The sequence below is a fragment of the Nymphaea colorata genome, chromosome 9 (assembly GCF_008831285.2).
Source record: "Nymphaea colorata isolate Beijing-Zhang1983 chromosome 9, ASM883128v2, whole genome shotgun sequence".
Classification (NCBI taxonomy): domain Eukaryota; kingdom Viridiplantae; phylum Streptophyta; class Magnoliopsida; order Nymphaeales; family Nymphaeaceae; genus Nymphaea; species Nymphaea colorata.
In genome coordinates, this window is record NC_045146.1 from 7,417,467 (window position 1) to 7,442,736 (window position 25,270).

Here is a 25,270-nt window from a genome sequence, read left to right on the forward strand (position 1 = left end):
CCTACATCAAGACGAAGGTTGAAGGCTTCCTAGTGGCCGGATTTCATGACGAGTTACCCATGGATTGAAAGAAGGTCAAAGGTTCCTAGTGGTCAAAATTCATTACCAACATTACCCATGGATTGGCCCAACGGGTTGAGATCATTCTAGAGGATCTATATCTGAGTAGGAGCTTAGTGACGATGTGCGTGAGAAGTGTGTGAAGGCACTTCCATGAAGTATGAGCCGTCTGCACCACTCCCCAACAAATGCTTCCTCTACTTTAATCATGAACGGCGGTGCCTGTTTTCTTACCTTCACCCTCCTCCTAATACTCAATACTCACATTGCCAAGTAGCAAGTAAAAATTGCAATATTTTCCTCTCTAAAGATTTGTCTTTCCACAAGGCTGACAACTACCCTCACTAGATGGCATATGGCAAGGATTTCTTTCATTTATTTTTTAATTTTTAAGAGAGAATTTTTCAAAGGAGGGTAATTTTGAATTTTCTTTATTATTTAAACATTTTTATTGGGAAGCAGCTGTTTGAGGGAGATGAAAACGTTGAGGACTGATTTGTTGATATTCAATAGTTAAGGCGGTGATTCACTGAACGCCTATTTTTTGGGCAGTATTTTGTAAATGTTTCTAAAGAACGAAACTTGAACTTGTTCAATAGTCGGATGCCTCGTTTATTAGACGTATGGTACCTAACATATAACCTGCTTATTTTTAAGCAGCCTTTGTAATCTATTTTTAATTTTAAAAAAGAAGACGGAAAATTTTCGTCTCCCCATATCTTTACGTTTTATGGGGCGTACCATACGATACGACTGATGATCGATACGTTAAAAGCGCCGAATTTTGCCGCCGAGCAGCCCAGGGCAAAACTACCTCCGAATTGCCGCCACACCCCAACTCTGAACTCTCTCTCTCTCTCTCCCTCCCTCCCTCCCTCCCTCCCTTTCTCTTTCTCTGAGTTCGATAGTAGATGCAGTGCTAGCCTATCTGGTAAGACATCGATTCGAAAGAACTTTCGAATGCCCTCGGCCCCGCCATATCTTTTTGCCCCTACCCTTCTTGAATCAGTGTCTGGTTTGTCCAGCAACCCGTCTGACTTTGTAGATTCGATCACAGAACCCACTCTTCTTTCCGTTCTTCGATCGATCTTCGAGCGCGTGGGTTTTAGCCTCTATTTTTCTCCATTCACTTGGTATAATTAGTTCATGCTGTGTAGATTAAACTTACAAAAGGCCAAGACATAGACAGTAAACATCGTTTTCTAGTCAAAGTAATGGAGATTGCCTAACATCCTCGTTATCTATAATTGAAGAGAAATTTGAGAGTTTACGGAGTTTCTGAGCTATTATTTAAATCTTGTAGCGACTAAATATATGTTTCCTTCATCCCTTTGTTACTCCTAATGGCAGGTTGTATTTCTCATTGCTCTTTCTTACTAGAAGAATTCCTTTTGGCCTTCTCTGCTTCTAAATAGCTGCGACGCACAGCAGGAGGTCCCAAGGATGAGGGAGATTGTAACTATCCAAGTTGGTGGCTTCGCCAACTTTATTGGTTCCCATTTTTGGAACTTTCAGGTAGCTTTTATTTGCATCAGTATGTATCTCTGAAGAAGAGCTAAAACGTTCCAGCTAAATTGAAGTTTGAGACATTTTATCTTTCCTTAGGATTTCGTATGTCGCATTCTTGATTCTCATTCATTTGTTTTGCATGGTTTGAGCGGATTGTTAACTTCGATACTGCAACCCTTTTTCTGTATAATCTGCCGCATCATTTTACTCCTTGTATACGGTCTTTTCATTTAATTTAGTAAAATTTATGATCCAGATTGCTTATTAGTTATTCTTTGATGTGCTTAAATTTTCTTGCAAGGATGAATTGATTGGCTTAGCTGATGAACCTCATGGAGATGCCATATTCAAAGATTCAGGTCTGGACATGGATGTCTTTTATCGTTCTGGTGAAACACAGCAGGTACCTTATCATCGTAGCACGTACTTTCGGATGACTTTTCATACATTATTAGAGTTATATCTGCAACTAGATATGATCAGACCGTGAGTGGAGAGTCTGATTAGCCGCCTTGGTGATCTTTGGGAAGTAAGCTTTTAGATCCTGGTAAAGAATGGAACCTATTTAAATGCGCAGCCTCTAGATCACATGCCACCTTATGGTAAACAATGCAGGCTTAGTTTCATATGGTTAGAACAACCATAATTGATCTATGCCTTTCTACATTTTTAGTACAAAATTTTGGGGACATTAAATTTTTACTTTTCTAACTGGGAAGATTTCTATACCTTGTACTAGTAAAAGGATCTGAAATAGAAGGTGAACTCAGTTTTAACTTGTTGGCAAAGGGAAAGATATCATAACCAATGTAATACTCATAGACTTGTTGAACTCTTCCTCTGCTCATGCCATGAAACTTGAGTGTTCTGTCAACCCAGTGACTCAGTCTGAAGAGTCTACCTTTATATGAACCATTTTTGGGATTGGTTAATCCAGTCCAAGCACTACCCTGTTTCATTCTTGTCGAGTTGTCTGGCTGGAGCACGTTTAACAGCTTGTTATGTTGTGAATGAGGCCTGCAGCCAGACATCCTAACCTAATCATTGTTCAGTTTAATAGATATAACCTTACATGCTAAGGTCTTTCTCTTTCAGACTCCAGTTATCTGTCGCCTGCAAAAAGGTAGTCCTAGTAGCTATACTGGCTTTTCCATCATCTTTGTTATAAATGCTGCCTTAGATTTCAGTTGGGATGCACAGAATCCTGTTTGAGTCCAGGGATCTTTTCTGTTTCCTGTATGGTCATTTAGCCTTTTTTCTCACAATCATTATTTTTCACAAGCACATGATCTCATCTGCAGGGTTTCCTCACATACACTCCTCGATTGTTATCTGTTGATTTACCAGGTAACATTAACAGACTCTTATTAAATTGATGGCTAAAATTGTATTCTTTTACAGAAAGTGCATAGACAACATTATCCAGTGCTATGCTTAGTTACTTCTATCACATTGTGATTTTGGTGGGACATTGGTGTTCTCCATTTGCAGGGTCCCTAGGTTCCCTGCAGTCTTCTGGTTCGCTTTATGAAGGTCCTTCAGTTCACGATACCACTGAAATTGCCACTTGGTAATACACATTTTCATGTTAGATATTATGAAGCCTATTTTTTTCTTTCCTTTAATCCATCTTGCTTCATTTTAGGCCTCTTTTTCCTTAGGATGGATGTTACAAAAGTTTGAAATGCTTTCTTGAAGATGTTACATTTTGGTCCTCAATGTATCAAAGGATATCCTGCATCAGAATATGGTATATTGCTCTTCTGCAATAGCCTGACTGATTACTTGAAACAAGATTTTTTTTTTTTTTTGCCTACATATTATAGGATGTGCTCTTACTGTTGTTGTATCAAAACATCTTATTAGAGAGAAGAATATCTTGCTGTTTATTTGCCAGTTTTTGTGGCTCTGCCATTCTTAAGGATGCTTTGCAGGCTACTTTTTTTTTTTTTTAATTGTAGCTCATCTGTCATGGTAGTAAAATGTTTAGTATAAATTCATTGCTTTTACCAATTAGTTGTATTATGTTAATGCAAACCATATTCATTTCTTGAATTTGCTGATATTTTTCAACCTCAATCTCTACTTATATTTTTGCAGGACAGGCAGTGTTACAAAAATAGTGTCAGAACCTCACAAGAAAAATCTGTTTCTACAAAGCTTAGAGGAGGAAGAGAAAGATATATCCACCAATTTCGGAAGCAATTCAGTACCAAAGAATGGCAATGGAGTCATACAACAAGAGAGAGATAAAGATCGTGTCGAGTGTCTGCAGAAATGCGTTCAGTTCTGGACAGATTTTGCTAAAGTACATTATCATCCTCGGAGTCTATATGAACTTACTGGCTTATGGAGCGACAAACAAGAATTCAATAACTTTGGAAGTGGAAGGGATGTTTTCTCAAGAAGCCTACATGGTGAAGAGATGAGCGAAAGCCTTCGTTTTTTTGTTGAAGAATGTGACCATATACAGGTTTAACTTTTTGCGCTGGTTAGTTCTTGAATTTGAAATATTTTGACATTTATGATTGTTAAGTGTTAACATCCTGAAGCAATATCGTCTTGCTTTTCATGGATATGAAAGAATTATGTTAAATGTTTTACCTTGTTATTTATTGAAGTTACAGAAACATTTTTGGATTTCCTCATGATAGGCACTATTACTATAAAGTGTTTTTGTGATTTTCAGGCCCTAGGAGAGTCTAGTGTTTTACAAAGTAAACAAGCCATTTAACATATTAATTTTTAATGCCATCATCTGCTTGACATTTTGAACAGACTGTCCTGCAATTTTTTTCATTTGCCTAATTGTTTCAGTAACTCGTCCTTGTATCCTTATGCTGCAATTGAAAGTTATTTGGACTGTTGGGAACCAAAATATAAAACAGTATTAGTTGAAGGTTCTGTTTCCTGTTTCGGAGGAAACAACTGCTCTAATTTTGCAGAGAAAGCAACTGTTGTTGAAGGATTTTTTTTTTTTTCTTTTTGACGAGAACCTTCAAGAACCAGACAACTCAGTGGGCTTGCCCTTCAGAGTTAAACCCCGGTGGCTTCAACCTCCATGCCTTAGTATGCAAAAGCATGCCTAGGGACCCACCTATTTGACTAGACTGGACCACCTAGGAGCCCAAGTGAAAAGATAATTTCTTTTTCTTCTACTTTGACCCCCAAAAGATAATTTCTTTTTCTTCTACTTTGACCTTTCTTCATTCTTTTCTTCTGTTTTTCTCTCTTTCTTCTTGTTCATCTATTTTTATTCCTTTTTTTTTCTCCCTATTGCTCGTCAATTTTTTTTTTTCATTTACTCTCTTTGGTCTGCCTAGGCCCACCTAGCACTCTTGCATACTAAGCTCCACGGTTTGCCAACATAGCACCAAAGGGAAACTCTCGACGCAGAGGGTAGAATCAATACTTGATCACGGGTCTGTACTTCAAGTTTCAGCTCCCTCACAATTTCCCTCTTACCTTTAGCTCTCGAAATGTGGTGGTCCTGTTGGAGGTTTTAGTTCCTGCATTCATGGCTGTGACAAGTCTTCTGATTTTCTGAGAGACTTTCCTTTTATTCACTTCAACTTGTTTCCTTTAGCAATTTCCGTCTTGTCTGATGCGTTACATAGTTCAGAAATGTATTTTTATTCATCGTTTGAGTTGTAAAAGAAAACTTGGTCGACTAGTTACCCACTTGAAAACATCAGTTTTCTGTTAACTGTAGAAGTTCAACTGAGAAAACATATGCTACTAGAAGTGTCACTCGAAAGCTGACACAATTAGGATGAGTTGTTCCTATGAATTTTGAGTTTTTCAATATCTAATGGACACTCTTTTAGCTTATGTTGTCAAGGGTTTTCTTTTCTTGACATACTTTTAGCTTATGTTGTCAAGGATTTTCTTTTCTTGACATACTTATAGCTTCTTTTGTCAGGGTTTTTTTTTTTTCTCTATCCATTTATTAGTCTCCTACAGTGCAATGCTTACACTTGAAATCTTGCCTGTCATGCAGGGTTTCCAATTTATAGTTGATGACTCAGGAGGCTTTTCCAATGTTGCTACAGATTTCTTGGAGAATATTTCAGATGAGTACACAAGCACACCTGTATTGCTTTATGCTGCCAGAGGTCCAGGAAACTATACAAATATCCTAGGACAACATGCTCGTACCTTGAGAGCACTCCATGATTCCGTCTCCTTCTCAAGGCTCTCATCTTTTTGTAAATTGATGGTGCCAATTGGATTGCCTTCTCTTAGTAAGTTCTCATTCTTATGACTTCTATTTTGAATAGTGATGGTTCTAAAGTTTTTTCAAGAACTAGATGGCTATTGCAATTTGAAACTGCTGAATCTCTTTGCTCGGACATGATAAATTATCTTTAAAATTGAAGATCATATTATATATAAATGCAACACAATATTTGTACCTAAAAGAAAATGAAAATAAGGCATGGCTAGTCTCAACTCTGTGCAGGTTTACTCTGTTTTGCATGGCAAAATCAATGTATATGTTCATTACTAGACTTTCTTTTACTATATCTCTTGTTTCGTTTGTGAAGGTAAGGTATCTGCTCACCTCTGTGTTGATGATGAAATGCCGTTCCATTCTAGCGCGGTTTATGCTGCTGGGCTTCATTCAATATCACTTCCATTTAGAATGTCTACTCTAGGACCAGCTACTCACTCAGAATCTACCTTTGGGGCTCTCGATGTTGCTACGTTTACACAATTGCTAGCAGATCAAGCTAGGCAAAATATGGTTTCAGTTCTGGATATAGCCATGCCTGCTCCACCTCTGCCAGGTAGATATACATCATCTTTGTACTGAATTCAAGCATTTTTGTGCTTTAGTCACCCTTCCTGGATACAGGTGAGCAAAATCAGAGATTTGTACAGAGGAGCTTGCATCCATTAACACCTGACGTCAAGGAGGAAGCTGATGATGATGCTCATGGAATTGAATCCACTGTCATTCATGGAGCCCTTCGTCAAGGTCACTCAACTAATTTTTTCGTCAATGGCATACATATCGTGTTGATGTGTCCTACATCTGGACTAGGAACTCTTATTTTTCTTTCTAACTATGACTAAACACTCGTATTATTAGTCATGAATACCATTCATGAAGTACTAATGAAGTAATAATTCCCAAACAACTCAAATCTTGTGATCTTTTAAAATCTTACGATACTATGCAATGATAATATAGTGATCGGAGAGCTATGGTACAACCAAAACATCTTGTCTTTAGGAATGCCACTTTTTTGGTTTTATGTCTGTGACAGCAGGCACACATGATACAACCGTTTGATGATAGCATGTAATCTTTGAAAATCACACAACTTTTACCTGTGTTAGTACTTGACTGTATCTTTATCTTCTATGTTGTATGCAAAATGCTTGTTTACCAAGATTTTTGAGAGATGGTAATGGAGGTTTTTTTGAACTAGAACTCAGTTCACCTACATAGGGTTTGAACCTAAATCTTTCAAGTACAAATGGAAGATATTCACAAAATAACCGATCTTTCCATATGTTTATGGGATGTCAAAATATTTTTCAAGAAGCTTTTTCTTAAAATTTCCAATGACAAGACCTGTGGTCTTATATTACCTCCAGTCACTCTTTTCTTCTCCTATTCATAAGGCTGGCATGAAATTTCTTGATCAAATTTGAGTTGATGAGCTTATATACATACAAACAGCTACAAGGCATCATCAAGACAACTCAGTTGGGTTCATTTTTGGGTCATTTCCTATCAGAAGATGAAAACAAACTTGGTTTGACTATCTTTACTTTTATCGATGAACTAGAAAAGATACTGCAGGGCATCCGTTAATGGAAGAAGCCCAGAACTTTGCCCATGTTTTTTACTTGTTTCTTTTTAATGGCTGAATTTCAACTAGTCCATGCAGCTATGTATGAGTCATGAGAATGTGCAAATGTTTATGTATTTCTTGTGTTTGGATGGATAGGCACTTGCAGATGCACGAGCATACATTACCATGCCTTTTGGTCTTTTTTTGGTTATTATCTTGGATGATGCTGCAACATTAACATCATGTTGAACTGATTAAATCTCATAGAAGTTCAGTTTTCTTCGTTTTTCATAATGACTTGACTCATGAAGTAGCACCTGAACTTTCCAAAAACTGTGTTTTTGTGGGGCTTGATCCAGCTGGCCTTTTGTTTGTGGTTATGTGTCTAACTAGTGTTGGGAATCGCAGGGGGTACAAGGGCTTCAATTACAGAAGTCAAGGAGGCATTCTGTCTTGATTATCAGAATTGTAAATCTTTACCTCTTTTCTCGAATATTTCAATAGCTCTCTGCCCTCTTCCTTTGCCTCTACCTTTCCCTCGACTTTTCCAGAATACACTTGGTCAGCATGGGGAAATCACAATGAATCCGACAGCTTCGGGGGCATTGGGTTCCCTGGATGTTTTCTCAATACCTATGGCAGCAAGGCTGCGTTCAAGCAATGCCATCTTACCGTTCATTGAGAAACGACTTCTTGATTTTCGAAGGTATGGTATGGCCAGAGGATCTTTGGGTAGCCAGCTGCTCCAAAGCTGGGGGTTCCAGAGAGATGAACTAGAAGATATGGCAGAATCCCAAGCAAATATGGTGCAGCTCCTAGGAGGTGGGTCAGAGGGATCATCTGATTCTGATTGACAATGTTGGATATCCTTCATATTTGGAAGCAAAATTGTAATGTTTTGTTGAATATTTTAAGCTCTGTCTAACAAGTAGTAGTCTTCTTCTTCTTTTTTTTTCTTTTTCTTTTTTTTTTTTACTTTTTAAAGAATGCTTGTGCAGATTCATGTCTACAATGAAAAGAATAAGATGTATATTTATATAATGTACAACAGAATAGTGTACATAACAAAAACAATTCAGATACACAATTAGGCATCTGAGGTAACAATTTACACCGCTATACATTCTTGCCTAAGGAAGCCATTCATCTCGACCAAATCAACTTCGAAATTTAAACTAAAATGTCTTAAATTTGCTGATTACTTTCATGCAGCAGGCCGGCAACAAGAAATGGCGATTAGTTGGCAGGTTAAATAAGTATATAGACTGTGCTGTACTTAAAAGAATACTGCTGCAATGCAAGGCTGGAGAGACTGATCAATAACCACGCTTACACCAACATACATGGTGAATGGTCATGCTGAAGGTCCATCAAGAGTTACCAACGCCACCTTCAGATGGTTCTTTCTACGATGCAGACGGTCATAGATGCAACCTTGTCCATGGGTCCCAGATTCCTGATTGAAGCATAGATGGATCATGAATTCTGTTGCTTCAAGTAGGGGCATGCTTTTGCTCTTGACTGGTGTATGCGCATGTTCATTCATGCCCGTTAAGAATGCTATCCAAAAAAGGGAAGGAAAAGCCGCTGGTGAGGACAACAGTTACATCTCTTGACTGGAGCCTATAACCTCAACTCCAGCTTCCTTTATTGTGCTGCAAAGATCCATGTCATTGGTATCAAATGGTAGGACCTTCCTGGACAGCAAACTGCCAGTTATCCAGTTTGCAGACTGCAGCAAAGGAATGAACAATCAAATCCAAAGTTGAGTTTGATATGAGGGAAAAAGAAACCAATGTTAGAGAGAGAGAGAGATAGAGAGAACCATCATATTTAGCTTGTATTCCGAAGCACATTGCTTCAGGTGGCGTGTAGCCCAGCCCATATCCTCCACCACGATGGCACCAATGTTAACTTTTTTGTTCCTAAGATTCTGTACTAACCCTTGCAGAGTTTTGAACACCCTACCGCCTCCATGCTGGGGAGCCAGATCAGGTAAAAGAATATAAGACTGGCAGCACAAAAACTATCGATAGACTAAATGGTGCGACTCAAGGTGACTGCCAGAGCCCAGTCAAACGATCAAATGGAAATGATAAACAATGAATCACTGGTAAGGTGTAAGAACAAGCACAAAATGATCAATTGTTTGTCATGGCATTATCCACCTAATCATAATGATGCAGCTCCATTATTAGGAACGGCATTAACTAGTTGTAAAAGGAAAGTAAAACATTACCCTGATTAGCTTTGTAAATTTGATGCAGAAGCTGGCCTTCCCATAGAGCATGATCCCTACTCCATCAAAAATATATGCCGATTGTCCAAGACCCATATTCTGCATTCCAGCAGATTGATTTGGAAGAAGCAAATATCTGCAAATAACATCATTAATGGAAGATAAAAATCGGCAGGACAAAGTCCAAGAACTTGTTCAATAATCTAATCATTGTAGGAAAGGAGATGCAGCATACACAAACAGATCGAGTTTGAGGGAGAAAAAAGGTCGTGCCTTGTTATACTTCAGGAAAAGATCCAAGAGTTTTTCAAATGTTTGTGGACTCTGAGCCTATCTATAATATGAAGCATGTGCTTGAAATGACAAAATTCTACTGCAAGTGATGTCACTACATAACCTCGAATGAAGTATCCTTGCTTTGAGGAAAGCAAGCTTCACAAAGCCATGCGCAACAACCTTGTCAAATAACAAAAGGGAAGTGAAGCACTTGCACTTAAAATATACTCAGAAAAGCACAGAAGGCTCTTCACAATCATCACACGGGAGAAGGGATAATCAAAAGATGCTTCAACTAGCCTTCACAAGCCTCTGAGGAAAGTACAAGAGGGGAATATCCCATTGTATACAGGAAATGAAGCAACAGAAGTAGAAAAGGAGCTAGCCGTTGGATAGCTCCAACAGACAGAAAGGTAGCCGTTGGGCCAGCCAATGGCTAGCCTGCTGCATTTTAGCAGCAAAATAGAATAAAATAAAATAAAACAAAAATAAGGAATAAAAAACAGAAAAAAATTCCTGAAAACAAGTATATATATGCATATACATATAGTTCACACACACACACACACACACACACACACATATATTATATTACATGAATATATTCTCATAAAAGTGACATCTATACCATGTCTCAATATAAAAAAGAACACGTCAACAAAACAAATAAAATCTGGACACTGCCACGTGCAACAAGACAGTAATGAAGGAAATGTTTACTTGTCGGGTGGTAACATAGAACCCAAGGAAATTGAGTCAATAAGCCATTCCACTTTCAGCAAACGAGCATTTGTTGCACATCCATACAATACTTTTGTTGTTCGCACCTACAAAGAAGAAGCTGATGATCAGGCATTGCATCAGCAAACCTTGACAAGAAAAACAAATGTGAAGCTAGGCCTGAAGACCTTAATTTCAGAAAGCATAATCATTTTGTCAAAAGTCCATTGAAAGCGATTCGCACCTCCTGAAGGAAATTTTTTAATCAACAGGAATCATTGAAGAGAATTAGGATAGCTGTAAATTTCTTAGTTAAAAGATCAATGATATATTTCTCATAAACTTGGACACATAAAACCATGCAACATTATTTCCACTAGTTAGTGCTCATAACTGATAGCTGCTGAAGGAACATGTTCCCCAATTTGTTCTTTAGCAACCACATGACATAATTCAAAAGGCAGACCTTGGAGAACTTGTCGAGCTGGCTAGCATGCATCCATGATTAACTTCATAGATGCAAAGGGCAGTTTGTTGAGAGAATAACATGCACTACACTTATGCAGCAATAAATTGTGTCTGAAGTTTGAACAAATTTCACCGACAGAACGGTGAGAGTAAGAATAAAAAGACTCACAAACCTAGCTTCTTTTTCTCTTTGATGAGGAGTCCAAATAGATGAAAAGCAAATTATCATAAAATTTCGCAGGGGGACTTTACATTTTCACTTTTAAGCAGCATAGTGATATTTCGGCCATGTGTATGCACCTCATGTCCAATTTCTACTTTGATATGGAGCTACAAACCTTTCGAGGAGATAAAATTATAGTATGGGCATGATCCTTTTGAAATGGTCTTCTCTTGCCTGTTTGCCTTGGGGAAGGTGATGGAATGTCAAAAAGCACCACTCCTCCATGTTCCCTAATCAACACTTCCAGTTCTTGCTTCTCATTTCTTGTGAAGCCTGTCAGCATAAATTCCAAGCCCATACATATAACTCTTTTCTGAGTCCTGCTACAGTTTTGACTTTTATTTTGCACTTTTAGCTTGGCCAAAAGGAAGGAATTTTTCCACTTTTTGCCATTTCCTTGACGCAAGCCTACATATAAAACAATTAACAATGTCAAAACAGAATAAAACACATAGAAATGTAACAGATTGAACAGTGGCAAAAAAAACTACAAAAAAGAACATATTGTGTTGTGGAAGGGGAAAATACTACAACTACGGATCTGGGTGGGTCCCGAACTTCTAAAATTTCTTTGCTCACACCCATCTTCATCTTCAGCAAAACGAACTTTCTTGATCAAAGGTCCCTGTTCATGTGATGTTGATTCCAATTGGGGTGGTGGTGTTTTACGCTTTGCATTCTCCCTGCAACTTGATTTCTTCTCCAACATCGTAAATGGAATTTTTCCCAAGCATGTTTCTGCTCCTCCACCCATGGTATATTCTTCATTAGCATCATTTCCTATTGTTTTGCAAGGCCGGAGCCTGCGCCTAGTCCCATTTTTCCATACTAAAGGTGAACAGCTTCTTCCATCAAGTTGGTGCATTGTGATGCCATCATCCAATGCATCAATAGTTTGCATCACATCTGAGTTCTTTAAGATGTTTTTCTTAACAGTACAACAATTCTCTCGTTTTTTTTGTTTATGAATGCATCCATTGATCTCAACAGGATTAGCTGTTCTCTTATGCCTACCGCGAGATTTAGAAGAATCAGCACACTGTGATTTCTTTTCCAGATTCAAAGGTTGGCAGCAGCCAGAGTTGATTTTAGACTGCAGCACTTGTGTAATTTTTTCACTTTTATCCCTTGACATAATAATTTTGTTGGAAGTAGAGTCTTTTTGTTCATCAAAAGTAGCTTTCTTAAATGAAGTCAGCATGCTGTAGCTCTTCAGTGATGCCACAAGTGTTCGTCTAATTTCTCCAAAGCCTGCAGAACTGATCCTTGGGTGCATACATCTAACAGAAGCAACAGGGGATTCTAGGCTTTCAATTCCTGTAAGTTTAGCAAGTGAACAGAAGAACTCTCGACCAACCATAGAATCAGAATCCGGTCCCAGTCGATTCTGCTTGTCCAGTTCCAAGTCCTGCAATCTGGAAGTAACATCCTCATAGGAATTTGCGTTCTCGCCAGGAACACTGCACTTGACTACAGAACAGAGAGGATCATCCAAGGAGCAATAAGAGTTTGCGACCGCCTGAGAAGCAACGTTTACAATGCTAATATTGCTATCTATAGCTTCAACAGGCATGCCAGAGACACATGATGCATTCCCTTCTGGCCTCCACGCATTCACCCAACCTTCAGGTTTGTATGCAGCAAAATTTTCATCTAAAGCAGCAACTGACTCGGACAAGAAGCTGGTCTCTCCAACAAAGAAATTTGATTTTCTTCTTTTGTTGTGTAAGCCATCAAGGACAGATGATTTTACAACCTAAATCAACAAATTCAGCATTACAACAAGAAAGAACAATAGAGGCCCATTTTCTCTTGATACCAAGTTTATATGTGGATTGTGGAACTAGGGCAATTCAAAACTGTTGAAAAAGATACTGAACATAGAAAGGGAAAGACATGCACAATGCCACCAGTTACCTGGTCCATACAGTTGTCATGCTGATGGCTACCAGAATATCCCTTTGATCCTGCCTTCTTTGCAACTTCAGCTTCAATAGCAAGGCAGAATAATCAGAGACAATCAATATTCAGGCTGAGAACTCTGCATGAGACATGGATGGCTACTACCTGTATGATCCCCAGGATCTTGAACCCAGGGTGGTGTGACTATAGATGTTTCAGACTCAAATGGTTCTAAACTTTCAGCATCCAGGTCAACTTCCTGTAGAAAGAAGAAAATACAAGGATCTCGTTAAAAAAAGAAAAGTATGACAACAAAGATGCACATGATGTGGTAGGTTCCCAGTGTCTGTCACCTAGTTAGGCCTGCAGACCATTTGACACCCCAGTCCCCAAGCTATCCAAAAAGAACAACAATGACAAATGTGCCTTCGAGAGTATTTAGAACACATCTTAAAAGTAAATGGCCGGTTCCATTATCTATCAATAGAAGCAAAGCCAAGTGGAAAAAAAGTAGTCTGAATGAACAAACCAGAAAATTAATAAATGAAGCATCATTCAAGATAAAAATAGCAGAAACTTTGATGACCCTGAAGAAAAGGAAGACCGAAGGTTAAGCCCAACATGGATCATAGATATAAAACTAAAAGCCCAATCAATTCAGACAAGAAACTCAAAAGAAGAACAAGCATTTAAGTTTCTAATGACATTTGATTAGTCGTCTAAAGTATACATGACAAAGCAAGACGATATTTAAGTAACATTTGATTGGTGGGACAAAATGTAAATGACTAACCGAGATCACAGCTGACTGTGATATGCAAGTTGTGACAGTTATGTGGCATGCAAATCGCAAATTGATTGCTAAAATCAAAAGTGGTAATGCTTTACTAAAAACATGTCCAGAAGGAATAACCATTGGGCTAGCTGCAATCTCAATTGAAGCAGATTATAGTGTGACCCCTCATCTATATTGGGAAACTAATTGACAGGTCATATAACTGAACAACTTTGATAGCCACTATGATGGGGATGAACTATATTTTAAATCCATCTTTTCAATGCTAATTTGATGCATCACACAATCAGACAAATAGAATAGTGTTAGGAACGAGGCTCTCTCACTCTCTCTCTTCCGACATCAAGAGAAGAAAACCAAAGAAGAGAAGGAAGAAAACACAAGGACCTTACGCGGTTCGCAGACAAAGTTCTCCAATGTCCACGGCCACACAGAGCTTTCACTACCAAGCTCCCAGCACCCCGTCCACCCCAAAAAAAAAAATTACATGAATGCGCTTACAAAAGAGTTTGTGAAAATTAGGGAAGCCTATTAAGTATGGATTAGGCTCCACACTCCAACAAATAGTGCCTGAGATGAAAGCTGAAAAATTGACCTTTTCCCAGAAAAAAAATGGACAAACAACAAAAGGTCATATTCCTTACCCTGCCAGTCCAGCCACCAAGCCACCGGCTTTTGAAAGGCTGCATTGACATTGACTTCTCTGAGTGTGTTTCTGAAATTACCAAAAAAAAAAAATATGATTATCCTACAATCTTTAGGCAAGGTAAACCCTCAAGAAAGAACAGTGAGAAATTTACCACCAGTTTCTACGCCAAATGCTTTACATTCTTTGAACTGAATTGGTCCCCAGCTTTTCGTATTGAAATCAAGTTCCTGAAGAACACCAAAATAAATACATGCTCTCAAAGCTAGATGATAGTAAGTCATCTATAATGTAGAATATGCAAGATGCTTTAACACAATTGGAGACAGTTGAATGACTTAAGTTATAGATAGAGGGAAAGAGAGAGAAGCTCCACTGCTCCGGTGACAGTTCGAAACTTGCCAACAAAAAACCATCTTGTTGGTAAATGAACACAGTATGAAGCCAGCTGAATATAGCCTGGAGACTTTTATGACAAGATTCAACAATAATAAATCATGCTAAACGTATGGACCAAAATGTTTTTATCATTTTTCTTGCAAAAATAAAATGAACGAGAAAAAATTTAAATATATAATACAAAGAGGCCTTTCAAAATCTAGGATAAATATTAGGATAACAACCCGATTTTTTTGCTTATGGCAATATTTCTGGCCATAAATTGGTAATATTACCATATCCTAATTTCAGAAATATTGATAATGTTGGTGATTATCAAGTGCTTCAAACAAGCTCTCAATAAAAAAAGGAGAAAGAAAAAATGCTTTCAGATTTTGACCTGCAGAGAAAATGGACAACATAGCCAACATCTCACTTTATTGGAAAAAAGGAAAAGAAAAAAGACACACTTACATGGTATCCTACAAAGTGAAACTGAAAGCAGAAGATTCAGACGGAGCCTCCTCAAAGAGAGTTAAGCAAGTTGTTTTGACCTACTTAAAATGAAACTGTTATATTACCTCAGATCCTTTAAAGTGCTCGGTGATACTTTTTGCAACTTCAGATGTGGTTATGACAAGTAACTCATGCTGTCTTATGGAAGCAGTCTCTGCTGAGTTCCTCTCACTGAATGTCCCAACTGGATCAGCAGCTTGAACTTCCAGATGTTGCTCATTTGCAACATAAACACTACAGGATCCTGCAACATGTGTGGCAACTGAACATGGATATTGGATGCACTCCTCTGCAAGACATGTCCGAGATTTTTCAGCTGTTATTTGGTAATTATCAACATTTTTCCCCATCTTTTTTGTCAGCAAAGAGTAATGTTCACAAGCTCCAACTTTAAGATCAGCAGCTTGATTGAGCTGCATACAGCATGAATTAGTCTTGACAATACCTTTGATTGGAGATAAACCTACATCAGAAAAAGCATCTACCATAGCTTCCTCATCCAAATCAGATAGGGAGTCCACTTCCTCAACTTCCTCAGAGGAAATGAGAGAAACATCGGCATTACTAACACATGCCTGAATCCTTGCTTCCTTGACCTTTAGGGCAATTTCAAGAACAGCTGAAGCAGCGCAAGCTTCAGAAGGCAAAGACGTGCACACCATATCAGAGATTGCGAGTGCTTCGGATGCTACAATAGATAACTCAATGGCACTATCAACATCAGCATTTTCAAGGAAGCCAATACTGAAATTTCTTCCTTCGCAGTTATTGTTGTCTGGTTCTGGGCAAGTATGATACTTCTGCATATTAGTTACTTGTGCCTCACTACTTGCCATGGGGTCTGTGTTTCTTAGCTTATCACATGGACCCTCAAGATTCTTGACTACTAAACAACCAGGTGTAAATTTAGGGTGCACCGTTCCTCTTGACGAGAGACTTGCTCCATAACTTTCATAATATTGATTCAAGGAATGTTCAGAAACATCTGAGGAAAGGTGTAGTTGGAAAGGCTGCACCTGTTAGGTAAACATACTATTTCAATGCAGCATATACCAAATATTCATATTATGTACTCACACTAATAAACATTTTTAAATTTCACTAATTTTTGGTGGGTTAACACATTTGCAGTTTCACTTTTCTCCTGACAATTCCATTAGGTTGTGTTCCTCATAGATCATTACTATCAAAGGTACATAGGACTATTCTTTGACCACCAACAATGCAAAAAAAAAATACTACAAAATACAAATATTTCTACAAGCCAGCTGAAATAACCTTAGTGATAGCAATTAATATTAAGCATCAGCTAACTACTTCACAAGGGAAACTAGAATGGGTTATGGACATTTGTGATGCCATCTAAAACCGAATATCTGACTACAATTTAGTGTTGTTAAATGCATTTCTCTATTTCATTTTGTCAGAGAAAGTGTTCAAGAGCTTCTATTCTAGATTTAATACCCGAGTCTCAACTCGACAGACTCTAATCTGCCTATGGAAGTGCCTAAACAATGTGCTAGGGATTCTATTTCGAGGATAGAATTCAGTTGTAAATCATGCAATCCAAATGTTTCTTTCCACCAAGTACACTAACATCAAATACATTGCGTCATGAGACAAGCATGCATCTACTCGTTTGCATTTATTGTTTTGCCATACTTCAGTTATAAAGGAAGGGCATAGAATAGATTAAATCTCTAAAGAGCTCAGCTTGCAGATGAAGGTAAATCATATGATCATAGTTGAATGAAAGAGAATGAAAAATTGACACCAATATACAGTTAGACAGAGAACAAAAATTGTCCTGAAGGTAGGTAAAAACTGAAATCAATGCAAACAAAAGTAAAAAGGAAACAAAAAAAGTACAAAAAGATCACGCAGTCATAAAGTATACAATAAAAGAGCATGTCAAACAGGAGGAAGAAAGAACAACCAAGTACTAAATAACAGAAAACATACACATATAAAAGCAAACGTACACTTTCTTTGGATAGACTATTTCCAACAGAGCAAATGTCGTCTCCTGATAAAAACAATTCAAAATTGTTGTTTGCAGCACCTTCTCTTATGGGTTCTTGTCCATCACCCAATGTCTCTGGAGGCCATTCAACATTCTAATGATGATAAGAATATTTTGTTAATGTATGCTTCAAATGAGATCATTCAACAGAGAATGCTCATAAGCAAGCCAAAGGAAATATCCTTCTGCACATATGACATGTTTTTTGACAGTCTCATGTTACTGAAACAATCTTTTGAAAATGACTCAAATTACTGAAATTAACATGAGCTTGAAATTCTGAATGCTCATAACAATTTATTGATGGGACAGATAAGAACCATCAAAGACTAATTAAGAGTATAGACCATACATTTGTTGGTTGCGGAAAACTATCAGCCCCTCTAGCTTGCTGACTCAAAGATGAAACCCTGCATGATTGAAGCCAAACTGGAACCCATGCTGTGTCCTATAAAGATATGTCAAAAACATCAAAACTCAAGACAACTCATCATTTCATACTAGCAACAGGAGCATTTACTAAAAACTTTATATTGTTACACATATCCTTGTTCTACTTAAGAGAAGCACATACCAGGACAAAAACTGCATGGATTGACATGATGGTCAAGTAGATAAAGTTGCACAATTGAACTAAGGGTTTCTAGTCTATAAGGCAATGGTTATAAGTTAGACAAAGTAAGATAAATGTGGGTGGCAAGTGAAAAAGATAAAGGACATGTATGCATCTATTCTCCATCATCTAAACATTCACACATAAGACACAGATGGCCATCTTATGTGCAACAAATTTCATGAATTTTCCTTCTTGTTGGTAAAAATGATCAAGGGCACCTTGGATTCAAGCTAGAGCTTTTAGGACTCAGCCCAGCTAAGCCTATCTGAGCTCAAACAGGGCTCAATGTCGACCCCGTACCCACGTTTCCCCACTTAGTCAATGACAAAACTGGCCTTGTCACTGAAACTTGGCTCTATGGATTGCTGGTGCCCTATGTGACACGGACACGGCAATCTGGGTCAAGCACCGGTGTCGACACGCCGACACGCGGATCCCGACACTACTGGATACGTTTTGGATCGAGTCTGGGTCAGACCTGATCCAAACTACCTTTCATAACCCGATTTCTGTTTTAACCCTCGACGACTTACGCTTTACCCTTTACCTTCGACGACCTCGACGACTTGCGGCGACAGCAGTTCGGCAATGACGGGCGACGGCAACGAGCTCCGGCGATCGACGACGACATTTGGTGGCGTCCGGCGGTAGCCGGCGACAAACAGGTAAGTTTTTTTTTTTTTTCTTTTCGATATTAGAAGTTAGGGTTTCATGCTTCATTTGGGTTTTTTTAGTTTAGGGTTTTTCTTGCCAATTTGGGGATGTTTTCGTTTAAAGATTGGACGGTTAATGATCTTATTCTTCAATGCTATGTGCAATATTTTCTTTTTTTGTTTGATTTGGGGATTTTGCCGATTTGGGGATTTTGCCTTCGTGTTTGTATTCTTTATACTGTCAATTTATACTGTCATGTTTATACTGTCAGTTTGTTGGATTTGGCCGATTTGGGATTTTGCCTATGTGCGATATTTTGGCAGATTTGGGGATTTGGCCGATTTGGGGATTTTGTCTATGTGTGATATTTTCTTGCAGATTTATCCAGAAATAAATCTGTGACTGCATGTTTATACTGTCAGTTTGTTGTATTTTTTTATTTCATAAATTTTATGTTCATTATATGTTTTTTGCATCTTTTTATTATGTTTAATGTAGTAGAACTTTCTTTCTTATGAGTTATGAGTATGACTTATGAGATTGGTGATGAAAAAACAATGTTTTGTATGAGATTCTCATGTTTTTTTTTATTATCATTAATTTTTTTGAATATAATATTTGCCGTGTCCGCGTATCCTAAAATTTTAAAAACTGCCGTGTCCCCGTACCCGTATCCGTGTGACATAGCTGGTGCCCCACTTGGGTTGCTCTCAGCCGGTTGTTAAACCAATTGTTATCTCATCTCAATGCAGCTTCGGAATTGGGAAAGACTGTGGCCACAATTACAAAAACTTGGCATCATCTATATCTTTACTCCGATACACACGAGACCAGATAACTACTGCACAGCATATGGTCCACTTCCCCTGTCTACAAGCTTCTCCATTAACCAACATCACACAAACAACATGCCCCTACTCATGCAGTTTGCCATTCTACAAATTTGGATTCAACATGGCAAACATAGCTCTCAGATCTGAAATTGAAATTATGAAACTCAAGTGCGAAATTCAATGTCATAAAAATCAAACATCCAAATTTTCAGTCTATTGGATATCTCCAATATTTGTTGAAAACTTTCAACCAGTTATTAATTCAACATAGTGAACTGCATGACAATTCGACAGTTCTCAACCTCTCACCAATGTTTGAGTCAAGCCCCATGCCCAATTTTTAACAACTGTAAAAGTGACAGATAACAATCACTAAATTGGTGTAGCCTCTGATATAGCTGGACCAAGATAGTCTAGTCCTTGTGGTACTACATAGGTCAACTGCAGGGCTTGCTTGGTGTAGGTTCTGATCACACAGTTCACAACTCCCATCCAATTTGGCCTATCCCTTTTGACAATAGATAGTAGACTTTCTGTCAATGTGAAAAGCCATTACATGTTTAAAATTTCCTTAGATAAATTGAGTAACTGCTCTCCGGAGTAATCCAAGCATTTGTTTCTGCTTCTAGCAAAAGGCAGGGGTATGAAAGAAACAAATTTCTTTATATTATATAAATTTCTGGTATCTGCATTGAACAAATATAGATGTAATGCTAGCACCTAAAAATAGATATCCCCTTGGTTTCAAAACAGGTTTATATGTTCAGTTCTAACTTCTAAGCAATATTTCTTGAGTGATGGTCTTGAGAAGTCCGAGCATGAAATCTACCATAGACAATATCCAATTTATTAGTGTCCACTCCTGACCAAATTCTCAAAAATAGCAAATTTTTTGCATTCTGATGTTCTACTAATTACTTGATGCCCAGTTTTCCAATAACGTGTGGAATGAGAAATTCTGACAATGCATGAGGGAGCTTTGATCATTAAAAAGACCAAAATCTCAACTGAAAACCAAATTTCTATTAAATTTGACTAATCAACATCAAAACCCTTAAATTGCAATGCATATTTCTCTTATACAGCCAAAATACGAGCATATTTTGCCATAATTCCCAAATCAAACGCAAAAAACACTTTACTATTTCTTGTTCATCTAGGCAAACACTGCAAAACCAATTCCTCTAGTATGATAATTTCATAATATTTATTTATTATATTTTTCTTTTATGCTTTATCAAACCTAACCGTAGATATCAATGAAATACATGACTACATACTAAAAGCAAAACACATATAACTACCTCAATCATTCAAAGCGTATCACATATTTATACATTGAGATTCTAAACTCCATGGTAGATTGAGTGTATTTAGCTCTAAACTACCAAACATCAGTTTTAAATTTCTTGACCCAGTGACTCAACCCAGCTATTACTTCTCCACCTTGCTGGAAATCAACTCAACTATCTCTCACATAAAGTATGTAGAAAGCCAGTTAAGGTAGATACAGCTACCACTTAGTTGATGATTGCCTATTTTTTTTAAATGTGTGACCTTCACCCCTATTCTTGATCTATCTCATATATATATATATATATATATATATATATATGTATGTATGTATATATATATATATATATGTATGTATGTATATATATATATGTATGTATATATAATCCGAAAGCACTGGATATTTCCAGCCTCCAATCTATACTATTCCCCTTCTAATTCTTATTGAAACGGCAGCCTAATGGCCATTAAGGTTACCCTTAGCGGTGCATTACACAAAACTGAAAAATTCTAACTCCAACTAGAAGTAACATTTAACTGTCGCATGGCTCTCTTTTTTAAATCTCTTTTCAACCTTTCATTATTTTCATTGTGCATAAATGAACTAATATAACAAATGTTGGATTTGAATCCATTTCTATTTGGGAGGATCCATTTCTTTTTTGTTACTTCTGTTATAAAGTCTCAACTAGGAGGTCTACTTCTGTCTGTATTTTGAGCTATAAATAGGCATGTATATTTCATTGTTTGTTTGATGGTGAAAATTTATTTTAGAAGTTTCTTTACATGATAATACATGTGTGAGAAAGAGAAGAGTTCTTTCATCAGCAAGAGAACAAAGAAGGGGTTTTGCACACAAATAGAAAGTGATTCCTAAAGTTCGAAAGTTTGAGAAGACTTTTACTACAAAATTTTGTACCGTGGATTTGCTGGATAGTATTCCAGTTTTCCACCCTTTTTTAGGAGAAAACTTTCCACTAAATCAATGTATTCTTTCTTTTGTTTGACATTTTGTGTTTTTCCATGTCTACTTAATCATTTGTGAGGTGATTGTAATGGTGGTGGCATAAGGTTTGATATTTATGAGAGTATATCTACACATGCATTTGTTGAATTTCTTAAGCAATCCATAAAGGAAAACCTTCTGCATTTTTGGGTTTCTTCCCAACAAGTAACATTTTGATATTATTTGTGTTGATTTTTGTGTGAATTAAGATGAGAACTACAGCACAAAAGATGATTAATCTCAATGAAATGCATCAGCAAGGGTGAAAGGATAATGTGAATGACTTTCTTTATATCAGAGACTTGTAGTTGTAGGCATAGCCACAAATATTGTTTTTGGGTTTTAAACTACAAAGTTTTCACGTGTACAATACAACTAGATTGTTTTTTTGGGAAAAGAACGGAAAAAAGAGCAAGTTTTGAAAAATAAAAAAAAATATTTAAAAAATGGAAAAAATAAAATAGATGGAAAACTAATAAAATGACAAAAAAAATAACTAGATAAGCAACAGATCTGATAAGATGTTGGATCTAATCTGATCCAGATCCAACATGTCTATTGATTCCGATCCAACACGTCTAACCATGTCTGAACGCATTTATCTAGGCAGGGTTATGGTTGTAATTTTTGTAATTATTTTATTCTAGACTCTAGGTTATTGTGTTGCTTCACTCTAGGCTCTAGATTATTGTGATTGTTTCATTCTAGATTCTTGTAAAATGTGTAGAGGAATCGCTATATAAATGGGTTGTGTGAGAATGTAAAATCACACCTCCCTTCCTTATTTCTCTTTTCTTGTTCCCTCTCTTATCTTTCCTTTGCTGAATCTAAACGTGGGTTATACTTCGACACCCAAAATCTTACAAGATCTTCCCCAAAGCCCAAAATAAAAGTAGGCATTGCCTATCAAGCCTTCCCCACAGCTCAAAATAAGTTGACCTCTTTTTTTAAAAGGTGATCCAGTTTTAACATTATAAGTTTAAATATTATACACCAAGCAAAAAATACGCAAAAAGAATGCATTATTTCATTTTGTTATTTTTTTTTCAAAAAGACACGTTTTAAACATGTTTTTTCGGGGAAGGCTAATGTAATGTTTTAAACGCTTTTTTTTTTTTTTGGAACATACATGTTTTCTGTTGCTATGCTTGGGAGATAAACCTGCAACCACTTTATATGATGATTGAAGTAAATTTCATGAGAAGGTCAATGCAAGTATGCAACTATCATGCAATGGTTGGATGATGTGATTTCACTATGTTTTATAGATACAATTACATGATCCGTATGAGAGAAAAACGAATATAAGCAAGATATTTTTCTCCAACCAGTGAATATGGAGTTCAACAAAGGATATTCGATGGCAGAGCTTTTCAATAAAAGTAAAACTGTAAAATGTTGTAAACTAATTAGCGTCAATGAAAATGGCAGTCTGATTGCAAACTACTTTGTTGCCTCATTTCCTATAAACTTACCAGGCAGCGATCAACAACACTTAACTTAGGCAACACGAAGGGAGGAAAATAAAAAAAAAAAATTAAAAAACATAAAAGCAAAGCAATTTTGTAGTCCTAGCAAGAGGTATCCACATGTTTCATGCTCAACCATAGTTTTATCTCACGTATCCGTATTCCATCTGCCCGTCATTTTATTCCTCAACTAACATAGTTGAAGACCAGGTTTAGGGATCATGGACTCGTAACTGATTTGGCGATGTCATGATCATGCAAAAGGTCAAAAAGTCAAGAAACCAAATGGTATGCAGGTTTATTATTAATGGAGTGTCAAAGAAAAAACAGAGGACTCAGCAATTGCGTTCAAAATGGCAGCTGCCAAGTCGCTCATAGATGTGTGGGTTGTAGAATCGATGTGTATGTATATGCTTATCACTTTAATTTACAACGTACGAACTTAATCATTTTCATAATAACAAAGTTCTTGACTGGTACAGAAGGCATAGGATCACCCAAAACCTGACTGGTATAAAAAGCATAACATCAGAAAATGTGAGCTTGTCTTATGAGCCCATACGTGCTTTCTCAGAAGATCCATTAAATTTTGAGAACAACCAAATATTGATACATGCATTCCAAGAGTGGAACTAATATCTTTATTGCCCATAAAAAACGAGATATCCAGAATAGAAAAAGGCAAAATTAATCGATAAGCAAATTGAACACCTTTAATGCTGTAATCGGTGTCCTCAAGATCGCACTTGGAAAAAAAAAATCCTTAAAAACGGGAGAGAAAAAGCTCAAGAAAGTTTTTAGACGCAGAGCCAGACGAAACCGGAGAGAAAAGAGAAATGAAGATCACTCGAACAGAGAAATCATTTAATATCTTGTAAACAGTAGAAGCTCCGTCTGGCGCTGCTGAAAATAGCGATGGGTTTCGCTACGTACCTCCGAGAATTGGGGTGGACGGTAGCCGTTCTCTTCCATGGAACGGTGGCGGCAAGCTACTCGAAGGGCTTCTAGTTTTCGCGCCACGGGTTTTATCTTCCCCCTGAGTCTTAAAACTCCCTCATAAATTATGGAAACGACAACTTTGTCCGTCTTCCTGTCCCCTCCCCGAACGGGTCTCCTCTTCGGTTTTGACTGAGAAACCTTGGTCTGCCGTTCCCGCCGATCGCTTTTTCCCCACTTCGCTCCAGTGCCGATTATTTTTAAAAAATACAAACAGATGCTCAACTTGCTATGTATTTGTAAACAACTGCTTTACGTTTTAGAATTTACAAATAATGGCTTCAGTTTATAAAATAATTGATCGACGCATATTTTTTATTGGACAAATAATATTAAACGAATTTACAAAAGTAGACTCAAAGTTTCGAGGTTTTACAAAGAGGACCCCATTCTTACGTAATTATGCTACATTTGCTTTAAGTTTGTCACCATTCACCTAACTTAGGTTTTAATAGTAATTGCAGAACTATTATTTCAGTTCCAATGGAAGAGGAAAAGTAAATCCAGCTTTTCACATTGAGCCTGTGTTTGCTAGCTAGTCCAAAACAATAATACCAGAAATATTTTTTATTTGTTTGCAGAAACAAAAAAAAATCCTAAAAGAAAAAAGCAACCACTGTTGGACTTACTCGTGAGCATATAACTATTGTGGCATGAGTTCCGTAACTTGTGTTTTGTAATTTCACGTTGCGCACAAGAAAACGATGGAAATGTTGTTCTTCACAAGTTCTAAAATTATGGTTTGGTTGCCTACTCGGTCCTTCTAACCTCTTTAGACAAGTTGTTTTTGTTTCACCACTTCATTTTTGACATGTGATATACACTTTACACAATCAAAAC

At 37.3% G+C, this 25,270-nt stretch overlaps 2 protein-coding genes across 7 annotated transcripts; one reads left to right on the top strand and one right to left on the bottom strand.

Annotated features, from left to right (window-relative positions):
• Positions 1 to 867: 867 nt before the first annotated feature.
• Positions 868 to 8,322, top strand: LOC116260726 (uncharacterized). 2 transcript variants are annotated; one of them, XM_031639171.2, is made up of 10 exons: positions 868 to 991; positions 1,411 to 1,575; positions 1,871 to 1,972; positions 2,871 to 2,916; positions 3,061 to 3,139; positions 3,670 to 4,042; positions 5,570 to 5,813; positions 6,117 to 6,359; positions 6,428 to 6,550; positions 7,785 to 8,322. In XM_031639171.2, the coding sequence occupies exons 2-10, from the start codon at positions 1,504 to 1,506 to the stop codon at positions 8,228 to 8,230; spliced, it is 1,728 nt and encodes a 575-aa protein (XP_031495031.1). In that variant the 5' UTR covers positions 868 to 991; positions 1,411 to 1,503; the 3' UTR covers positions 8,231 to 8,322. The 2 variants fall into 2 exon arrangements, with proteins under 2 accessions (XP_031495031.1, XP_049935579.1); XM_050079622.1 differs by having other exon boundaries at positions 933 to 991; positions 1,444 to 1,575.
• Positions 8,323 to 8,388: 66 nt separating this feature from the next.
• On the bottom strand, positions 8,389 to 24,478 carry LOC116260725 (uncharacterized). 5 transcript variants are annotated; one of them, XM_031639170.2, is made up of 15 exons: positions 24,368 to 24,478; positions 17,916 to 18,011; positions 17,523 to 17,657; positions 15,986 to 16,556; positions 15,606 to 15,829; positions 14,801 to 14,876; positions 14,645 to 14,715; positions 13,370 to 13,463; positions 13,220 to 13,290; positions 11,831 to 13,058; positions 11,418 to 11,710; positions 10,612 to 10,718; positions 9,616 to 9,751; positions 9,202 to 9,354; positions 8,389 to 9,108 (listed from the first exon to the last, which is right to left on the bottom strand). In XM_031639170.2, exons 1-15 carry the CDS (start codon positions 24,404 to 24,406, stop codon positions 8,980 to 8,982), a joined length of 3,423 nt encoding a protein of 1,140 aa, XP_031495030.1. In that variant the 5' UTR covers positions 24,407 to 24,478; the 3' UTR covers positions 8,389 to 8,979. The 5 variants fall into 5 exon arrangements, with proteins under 5 accessions (XP_031495030.1, XP_031495028.1, XP_031495029.1 ...); XM_031639168.2 differs by having other exon boundaries at positions 13,220 to 13,284; positions 15,606 to 16,556; XM_031639169.2 differs by having other exon boundaries at positions 11,861 to 13,058; positions 15,606 to 16,556.
• Between the last annotated feature and the right edge of the window lie 792 nt (positions 24,479 to 25,270).

What these genes read in the sequence shown, in the direction of transcription:
- LOC116260725 (XM_031639165.2), bottom strand. Translation starts at nt 24,406, where the DNA reads ATGGAAGAGAACGGCTACCGTCCACCCCAATTCTCGGAG. An exon ending in GTTTTCCGCAACCAACAAAT is followed by an intron (nt 17,658 to 17,915) that starts GTATGGTCTATA and finishes TATCATCATTAG; the next exon opens with AATGTTGAATGGCCTCCAGA. An exon ending in TCTATGTTACCACCCGACAA is followed by an intron (nt 9,752 to 10,611) that starts GTAAACATTTCC and finishes TGTTATTTGCAG; the next exon opens with ATATTTGCTTCTTCCAAATC.
- LOC116260726 (XM_031639171.2), top strand. Translation starts at nt 1,504, where the DNA reads ATGAGGGAGATTGTAACTATCCAAGTTGGTGGCTTCGCCAACTTTATT. An exon ending in GTTATCTGTTGATTTACCAG is followed by an intron (nt 2,917 to 3,060) that starts GTAACATTAACA and finishes CTCCATTTGCAG; the next exon opens with GGTCCCTAGGTTCCCTGCAG. An exon ending in AATTGGATTGCCTTCTCTTA is followed by an intron (nt 5,814 to 6,116) that starts GTAAGTTCTCAT and finishes TCGTTTGTGAAG; the next exon opens with GTAAGGTATCTGCTCACCTC.